The sequence below is a fragment of the Perissodus microlepis genome, chromosome 22 (assembly GCF_051167445.1).
Source record: "Perissodus microlepis isolate ML-2025 ecotype Zambia chromosome 22, ASM5116744v1, whole genome shotgun sequence".
Lineage (NCBI taxonomy): Eukaryota > Metazoa > Chordata > Actinopteri > Cichliformes > Cichlidae > Perissodus > Perissodus microlepis.
Window position 1 is genome coordinate 18,351,797 of NC_140481.1, and position 9,981 is coordinate 18,361,777.

Sequence of the window (9,981 nt, forward strand, 5' to 3'; positions counted from 1 at the left end):
CTCCTGGTTTCACAGCCCCTTCCTCCTCTACAAAATTCACCAGTGTTACTTGCAGGGACACAGAGAGAGAGAGAGAGAGGGGGAGAAAATGGTCGCTTCATACATGAACCTCTGCAATGCGACTGAACACAGTCTCTTTAAAAAGATGGAACCGCTTACAAACACTTGTCTCAAACATGTCCACCAAGTAGTGCCGCGTTAAACCGAATTAAGCAGCCGAGGAGGACCTAAAGGCTAGTTAGCTATCGCCCCCCCCACATCTCCCGTAGTATAGCAAAGGAGAGAGAGAGAGAAAAATGGAGTTATCCCCTCAGCGAGCTGCTGCAATATCTGCTCCTTCTCAGAGGTCACACGAAGACCTGCCAAAATCGCCGACACCGGAGCTGGACTTGACTTGTACGCCGGCGGTAAAAGCCGAGGGCAGGCGTGTAGCAAACAAACAAACCCAGGAGTGTGCCCGCAGCGTTTCGAGAGGTGGAAATTGAATGAAAATGCCTAATCGCATGACCCCCTTTTTCCTGCTGCACGGAGAAAATTAAAGAGCCACAACAGTCCGCGAAACATGTCGGTTTGTCAGCCCCACACCAAACACACACACACACATATATATAGATGTATATACACCCTGCGCCAGGACGTGAACACTTAGCCACACATAGGCTCGAGCATGAGGACGGGTTATAGTAAGCTATATATTCCGAAACGCTCAGCATGGGACGAAATGAAGTCGCAATAGCCGAGCCATGGCCGACAGGCTCGTCTTCACGACTCTGAGTAGCAAGAAACGGCTAGCGAACAAAAGCGTATTCTGGGAAACTGTTTGCCAAGTCTTTTAATTTAAAACCTTTTAGGGGCCTTGTAGCACAGCCGAAGCATGCTATGCACAAAATCACGGGTTTAAACCGGTCAAAATAAGCTAAGCGATCCCCCTTCACTGCTACAACCACCACTAAAGCACCCGATGTTCAAATAGCCTAAAACATGGTCGGTGTCGAAGAAACGCTGCAGCAGACGTTGAATAAACATTGCTGTCTCTTTAAATTAAAAAAGAAAAGAAGAAGACATGTTATTGTTAACACGTCGAGGCAACTTAAAGGCGTTACATTTTGGAGGATATTTGACCCAAATGGAGCCCAGGCTGCATGATGGTAACCTTCACCAGCCCGTGATGGAAAGTTTATCCGTTTTCATCGAGGCGAGCAAAGGCAAACTTGAATAGAGCCGATATCAGTGAGCATTTCTGGCAATAATAATAATAATAAAAAAATACACGCGTTCACTTACATATTTCTTTTGGATGATATTCCTCTTAGGTCGTTCCTTGCTCATTATGCAATCCCCCAAAAATGTTTGGCTATAGAGAGAATGGCCACATGAATTTCTTTCTTTGACTATCGCCTCTCCCGGAGCTCCACCAAAGGACGATTTAAATCCCCGGCTCTGTAAGGAAAAGCTTTGCAGAATCCTCCTTCGGTGTTTCCCCGTTTGAAGAATTCGGATTAAATCCCCCAGAAATATATATATCTATATATACAGATGTATATATATAAATATATATATTCAAGAGTCGACGACGAACAGAGACGGACTGAAGCCAAACTCACTTGGGGATAACATAGTCAAAACAAATGCACAACAATAAGTTCCATTCGCTCCGACAGCTCGGCTTCTCGTCTCTGCGCACTCGCTCCCGGCTCCTTTCAAATGCATGAATGTAGCTGTGGTGATGTCAGAAAAGTTACATCTTGTTTGAGGCGACGAGACATCGAGAAATAAATAAAATTACAAAATAAAACGTTAGGTGTCACGTCGCTTTCCTTTTTTTCCTTTCTTCTGGAGGGGGGCTGGAGCCTGAGGTCGTCGACAGATCCAGCGGCACTGCTGTGCTTACCGAGAGCAGCTCCTTTCTTTCACTGCCTCCGCCTCCTCGCACAACACCGCCACCATCAGCGGCAACTTTAAAAAATTCTCGAGAGACAACCCCGAGCACGTAGCCCTGCTAGATAAGCCTATACCGTGTTCTTTTACGGATTTATGGTGTGTTTGTGGTAATCGTAACAAGCATATTTTTTTCTAGTAATCCTGCACTACATGGCGCGTTTAAAGTCCTATGCAGCAATAGCTGAAGGCTTGCTGAGGCCATTTCGAGGAAACACCAGTGGTCACAATAAAGTTTATCTTCTTCTGCTTTTAAAAAAAATACTCTTGTGTCTTGGTTTTGATGTTAAGACAGTTAGTTTTATGCTGCAGTTTTAATGGGATTTAACATTTTCACTAAGAAGTTGTTAGGGGACAAAAAGAAAAAGTGAGGGTTCCCTAACGCGAATTTGAATGCGAATGACTGCCCCCCTCCACTCCCACACCACAACCACACAACCTCAGAGCACGTGGTTAAACATTACAGCTCGACCTGAATGGTGGGAGATGCTATACTTTTAGGAACTTTTCAACTGAGAAAACCTTATTGTTACAGAGAAGAGAGTTTCACGCCCAGTGTGATGATGTCACTGGTGCAGTTCCACAGAGCGACTTTGCAGACCAGCAAGAATAAAAGCATGATGTGATCTGAATGCATTAAGCAGCTTCATATTTTTAAAACTACATATACACATGCATGCATGTGTATATATTTTCAGATATGCTTTCTTGGATTTTTTTTAAGCACTGTGTAGTGACTGTTAGCTGACTGGATGTCCTCATCCCCCTCAGTATCAGTGGGCTTGCTGTGTTATTACTCTAATGTACTGAGTGGGATGGTTGCTCCGTTTGAACCACAGAGGTAGAGGTAGTTAAAAGTAGTGTGTGTGTGTGTGTGTGTAGAGGGGGAGGGGATATTAAGATGAATATGCAGCTTTGTCTCCATGGTATACCCGAAGAGAACTCTAACTGTATAATGATGCTGCTTTTTTAAACTAGTTGTTACTGAGCAGTGCTGGTTCACTGAAAAGTGTGTTTAGGCCACCAGAATGGAAGAAATATTTCCACTACAGTTTTTTATTTTCTCCAAGAGATTCACTTTTTGATAAATGTATTTTAGTGCATTGTCCATAAAGCTTATTGATAGATGGCCTTGAAATTTGCTACAGAGCTTCACCGGGTCTGGAGGATGAATCCTTCAGACTTTTGTAATCCCCTTTTGCCTTTTTATATAACCAGCAGATGAACATTTTCTCTGAAATATGTCAACATATAAACAATGAGCTGGCGGTATTTCAAAGTGCACATAGGGGTGATCTGCTTAAGAAGTACTGGGTGGATTACAATCTGATTTGCTACATACATTCATTTCTCTCTGTGGAAGAACTGCAATACATTTGTTTTTACCCAAGCAGCAACCTTGGGTAAAAACTACAAAAAAAAGCTGGTCCCCATAAACAACCATGCTAGATTGGTCAGTTTTAAAGCAGAAAAAAACATAGTTACAGCCTGGCGCAAAGAAAATGTTGCATTTTCTTTAAAAATCATGTTAAAGTTAAGAGCAATCTATCAGCTGGATGCTGATAGATTCTCACTGGCCACTTCATTAGGTACACCTTGCTAGTACATTGGTGGAGCCCCTTTTACCTTCAGAAGTACCTTAACTCTTCATGCCACAGATTCAATAAGGTGCTGGAAACATTCCTCTGAGATTGTGGTCCATACTGAGATGAGAGGATCACACAGTTGCACATCCATGATGGGAATCTCCCAGTTCACCACATTCCAAAGATACTCTATTGGACTGCGATAAGGGGACTGTGGCAGCCACTTGAGTACAGCGAATCATTGTCCTGTTCAAGAAACCTGTTTGAAATCATTTAAGTTTTGTCTCATAATGCGGTAACCTGCTGGTAGCAGCCAACTGAAGATGGGTACACTGTGGTCATAAAGGGATGGACATCATCAGTGGTTTTAAATGACACTCAGTTGGTGCTAAGTAGTCTCCATTATACCATCGTTACACCACCACTAACAAAATCCTGAAACACTGATATGAGGCAGTGGATCCATGCTTTCATGTTGTATACAGCATTCTTGACCCTACCATCCAAATGTTGCAGCAGAAATCGAGACTCTGTTTTCGTGGCCCTGTGTGAATTTTTGCCTCAGTTTCCTATTCTTAGCTCAGAGGAATGGCACCCACTGTGGTCTTTTGCTGCTGTACTCCGTCTGCTTCAAGATTCGGCATCTTGTGCGTTCAGAAATGTTCTTCTGCATACCTTAGTTGTAAGGAATGGTTATTTGAGTTACTTTTGCCATCCTGGATATTTTCTTTTCTTGGGACCATTCTCTTTAAACCCTAGAGATGGTTGCATGGGAAAATCCGAGCAGATCAGCGTTTTCTGAGTTAGTCAGACCACCCCATCTGGCTTCAACAGCCATGCCACGTTCAAAATCACTTAAATCAACAAGTCGTGTTGACCATGTCTACATGCTCAGATGCACTGAGTTTCTGCCATGTGATTGCCTCATTAGATATTTGCATTAACAAGCACTTGTTAATGAAGTGGCTGGTGAGTCTATGCACGCCATGCCTGTATGTTTTACCGATCCATTTTATGGATTCAGGTTTGTTGCAAGTTAGAAACCATGCACTAACACTTCTGATCCAAATATGGTAACTTCTGGCTTCAGAGAACCACATGGCAACAGCTACACCACTGAAGCTTCAAAATGAGGTATGGCAAAGTCCCGGTGGCTATGTCCATCTTTTATATACAGTTTTTAGTGTTTCCCATAAGCCACTGCTGCAGCTTGAGTAACAAGTTGGCACTGACTCAAAGTACTATTGAGTCTGATTCTCTAACTGAGCTACTAGTATGGGAGCCACCTCTACCACTTGTGAAAGTTACAGTTGGTGATATCTATCTTATTTGCCTGCACCCAAATTACGTATTAGGACATATCTGCGTGGGCTCTCTGGCACAAGTCAGATAGTAAACTGGGTGGGGTTTGAACATGCAGGCAAATGTCAGCAGAAAGTGTTGCTTTAGTTAAACCTAGCAATTAACCTCATAGTTCAGCATTATCAAAGCAGACAGCACATGCAAGTTAATGTATTGAGATGTGAGCCCTTTCATCTGCGGGTGATTATTTATTAGTCTTTGAATGCCTGTTCTCCTCAAGCATGCCTCCAGAATTAGACCCAGGTCCATCCCAGTACACATACTGCATGCGTTACTGGGTTTGGTTGGTTAGATATACAACAACTCAAAGGGTTAACAGTGGCGCACACATTTAGACTTACATTCACAACTACAGGCATGTTTTTACTTTCCAACTCTTTGCCCTGGTGTTTGCACTGTGGGAGGCAAAGTAACGTACGCGTACAAGTAAGAAATCCTAAAAGAAGATTCATATGATCCATATGATCATGCTGATTTCATTATCATTCATGTAATGGGGAGGAGCTATTGATTCCTGTCCTCTGTTTGATGTAGATTCAGCGTAACGCACCAAATGATCAAAGCGCTGAACTTACCCTCAAATGCACGAACAAAGACGCCAAATCAATAGTCCACGGATCAATAATTCTAAGCATGGTTTGTAGATGACATGATATTTATGTATTCCCCCCACCTTTCAGTCTCGACCCCTATTCCAGTTCTTCTGTTAGGAATATGTGGATAGAAGGGGTAATAGTAGCTGCTGATCATGTGTACTTTTATTTTATATGCGTTTAAAATCACTTTTTGCCTAATCAATCATGTCTACAGCGTCATGGACATGAATGCTATTTTGAGACAAGACTATGTAAGCTGCCTTTAGCCCCCTCCGTCACCTGCACTCTCCGGAGGGGGGGTTATCGGGGTCTTCTGCCCTGCTGGTGCTGACATTTAGGCCCACATGAATCAATAAGACAAGCTGAGGAAGGATGCCTGAATTTCGCAGCGGTCGACCTCACAGTTCACATTTAGCCCACGGGCAGAAGGGTTGCAGGCTCTTCTCTAGACATTTTTAGCCTGATTTTTTTCCCCCTATGTGCAGACCTGTAATATGCGGTTTTCAAATCTTCTTGTTTGCACAATATTTCAAATGTATATATTTATATATCATAACTGGGAAGTTCGGTAAAATGTGCCGTGGGTGTGCTCATAGCACAGATATGTTAAACACTAGTGGTCTGAGTGCATGAAAGCATCTGCGGCACAATTGTTGCTATAGTTAACAAAAATGAAACTTTAAAACTAAAACTAGATGTAAAACATTTGAATTATTTCATAAAAATTAAGACAAAATAAAAACTTACTGAACTATATGGACACTTTACTAGGTACACTTTCGCTCTTTTGCCTTCAGAACTGCTTTCATTCCTAATGGCACAGATTCATCAAGGTGCCAGAAACAATGCTCAGTTCCTGTTTTGCAGCCAATAAAAAAAAACCTGAATCACATCACAAAACAAAGCAGAACAAAATCAAATGTGTAAAAACTATTTAAAAAAAACACCCCCAAAAATATATATGGCAAAGACATTTGTATATGTTTTGTGTGTGTTTACTTGTGTATACGTGTGTGATAGAGAAGGCCAGGGATTGATTAGAGCTTTCACTCTCAATGTGGTTAATTGCCCAGTGAGGCTTAGCAGACGGTGCTGGCTAGATTGATGTCCGATAGCCAAGAAGAGGGGGAGTCTGGGTGTGTTTGTGTGTGTGCGTGAGTGTGTGTGTGTGTGAGATGCAGGGAGGGAGGGTGGCGTGGGGGCAACAAATCCCAAATTAATGTTGAAAGATTGAATGGTTAAATATCGCACACTGTGGAAATAAACCCAAAGGAGTTTCCTTTCAAATAAAAGAGAGGAAAAAAAATCCTTGTAATCACATCTGCTGAAAAATAAAGGGAGATGTACTGAAATGGGAAAAAAAGAAAGAGCCATGTCACCTTTTGTTTTGTTCAGCGCTAAAATAGCTCGAAGCTCCCTTTGGGTTCAGTTTGACGACATCTTGATGTTTTCATCTCTCCTCGGTTCCTCTGAACTTGCTTAATCTTTAAAAGCAATAGTTTCGTTCTGGCGCCGGATCAAGCGGCTCAAATCCTCGTTAATCTATCTCTGTCTTTAAGTAGATATTAGTGGGCTTGCCGGAATGGCTAAAACAGCTCAAATGGAGCTAGATTTTAATCTTACGGTCAAAAGTTCCTGGAAGTTGAAAAGGAGGAGATATGTATGTAAGGAGGGCCGGAGTTATCTAGCTGTGTGTGATAGCGTGGGGCAGCTACAAGCAAGTGTCAGGGCTGGCAGGGGTTTGGGTGTCTGAGGAAGCAGTAAACTCATGGATGGCTTATACAGTCCTCTCCTTTTCACACAGGCTATTGAATCTCTAAGTAATACGAGCACCGGGGATATTGAATAGCGCATGTAAAAGAAAAAGAGGAAGAGAAGAATAAGGAATAAGGAGAAAGGAGACAACAAAAAGATTTCATATGATAATATATAAGTATTTACAACTAATGGCAAGACATCTGAATTCTTTTTGTTAATATTTTTTTAAACAGGATACAGGAGGCCTGTTTGTCAGTGTGTCTGATAATCATAAACAGGAGCAGGAGTCAATAAGATCTTAACAAGTGGAACAAATTCTGCCAGCGCTGTAAGTTTATTGAAGCCTGTTTCCAATACAAAATTGGTTGCTAGAGTTTTTCTGAGTTAACAAAGGATGATGTGAATGGCTGTTGTGCTGGTAGAGAAAGGCTAATTTTTATTAGAAAAACACAGGAACTACATGTTCTCAACCCAGTATTCGTGTTTCTAGTCAGGAATAAATGTGAGAACTTTTTCCTTAATTTAGATCTTTAATTTAAGCTCAAAATAAAATCTTTGAGACCTTGAATTAAACTTGCATTTCATTGGAAATATGAAGCTGAACATGTGCTTGTTAAGTGGTGACATTATTGGCCCCGTTTCCAGTCCAGGCGTCTACCGTGCTGAGGCTGTTGCTTTTTTGATGAGTTGTAATGTTTTGTGTTTTGTTTTATTTAAATAAGCCCTGTCAAAAAATAACCAGTGGCCATTTTCAGGGTCTCCAGCTTTTTAGTAGCTTTCTTCTTTTGTGCAGCACCTCTCTAAACAAAGTTTTTAAAAAGAGCTCTTGGGCTTCTGGATATTTGAATGCTTTAGAAAAGAACGACTCTCAGGGCAGCTAATATTTCACTGTGAACATTAAGCTTTTTCATAGCAAATAATCGAAACCATGAAACCACATATTAATGACTAACCTCGTGTTATGGAAATATCATCTCAGACGTTCTCTCAGCTGAAGTTTGGTCCATTTTCAACGTCTTCCTTTTGCCAGGTGATGACGTTTGTATTGAAACTTGTTTCTGCCACTGAAGAAAACTTATTTTTCCATCTGTAAGTCAAAATTTCAGGTTAGTGTCTCAGAATTTTAACGTAATAATTCATCATTTTGTGTAAATGATGTCAAAATTTCGAATTACTCAGATATAACTCGAAATTTAAAGATACTTAGTAGATCAAAAGTTTTGAGATGCATAACGTGTTAATTTCAGATATTAACTTGAAATTTTGACTTCTTTGCAGTCGCAGAAACAAGCTTCCATACATTTGTCTCTGCCTAATCAGTTACTCTCAACACAAACTTATACTGAGAACAATTTAACCCTCGTCCTGCATCTTTCCTATGCTAATGTAGCTTAACTATTGCTCTATAGCTAGCCACCAGACTATATCCCCAAATAACTCCACTTCTCTAGCCCTCCAAACATCAGTGCTATTTAGTTTTCTGTCTTTGTTTAAGTCCAAAGTTATAGCAGAGCTGTATGCGTTTTAGAAACACTGCAGTCAGAACATGGTTCATGATCTTTAGGTGGAAACTAGCTTGCTAACTTCCTGCTAACATCTGTTGCTGCTAACCCTTCTAAGTCCTCTTTTTCAATGATAAACTTGATAGTTAAACGTGAGAACAGACAGACTGATTGTTTGATTGGAGCTGAAATAATTTCAGCTCTCGATGGTGCCTTGGTGTTTTCTTGATGTTTGGGAATCCAAGGAGAATTTGGACCCGGATATGGCTAAAGATGTCAATCTTTAAAAGTCGGTGTTAAATTCAGTATTTTCTTAGATTATTGTTCAGTATTCAGGAAAATGTGTTTGTGCTTAATGGCAGATTTATTTATTTATTTTTTAAGTTTTCTGCTTTTTCAAGGTCCAGTGATACAACAGACAGAGAGGAGGGTTGTGCAGTCTTCAAATTACTCATGCCGAAATTTGAATCTTACAAGCACACTCATTAAATTGAGGTTAACCTTCTCCATAGCCACCCCTTACCACTCCCTCTCCGCTGTTAAGGGACTCCTTGGGATCACAAACTATTTATTTTTCAACCACCCCTCCAACACACATCGCCCCTTCTGAAGGGACTTGACAGTCCCCACTCTACTACCGTGGATAATTGGACACCTTCAGCATGAAAAATCCCTTGCTGGAACAAAACATGCACTGACAAATTGTGTAGACTCATATCAGGTTTGTCAAATATGAGCACAATGGTGAGGATGAGACAGAGGAAGACACAGACTTGACTGAACTTTAGCTACAATCTAGATGTGAAAGGTACACAAAACCCCCTTTGGCAGTGGTTCTTACTGATGCGATGCACACATTGAACATCTCACTTCCTGAGCTTTAGTGTGGTATATGGCAGGATCAACAGGACGAAGATCCACGCCCTCAGGCTCCACGGTGGAGTTGTCCTGGGGGCATGTAACTAAAATCAGCATGCTCTTCACTGTGCCCTGCATTGACCCATCTGGAAGCTAAATGCAAAACTGTGTGAAGATCAGAGCCAAGGGATGACCTGCCCCTATTTCTGCCCCCAAGGCTGCTGTTGTGTTTTACTAATGAGGCAAATCTTCCCAAGCTCACCTGGCAACTGCAATCCAAGATAAGTCTCACTGTTTAAACTGCAGGCATTACGAAAAAATAGATGTCAACGGGGTCTTTTTTAAAAACCTTTTTGCCTGGAAATTTCCTATAGTGGTTAG

The 9,981-nt window shown here is 41.4% G+C and overlaps 1 protein-coding gene across 2 annotated transcripts in view; it reads right to left on the reverse strand.

Moving 5' to 3' along the window:
- The window catches only part of jarid2b (jumonji and AT-rich interaction domain containing 2b), a 106,636-nt gene extending 104,703 nt beyond the window's left edge, over positions 1-1,933 (reverse strand). The window contains exon 1 of one of the 2 annotated variants that reach the window (XM_084918943.1): positions 1,285-1,933. In XM_084918943.1, the coding sequence (XP_084775069.1) occupies positions 1,285-1,329 (45 nt within the window). In that variant the 5' untranslated portion in view covers positions 1,330-1,933. The remainder of the gene's footprint in view (positions 1-1,284) is intronic. The other variant, XM_084918944.1, reaches the window with a different exon arrangement.
- Positions 1,934-9,981: the final 8,048 nt, after the last annotated feature.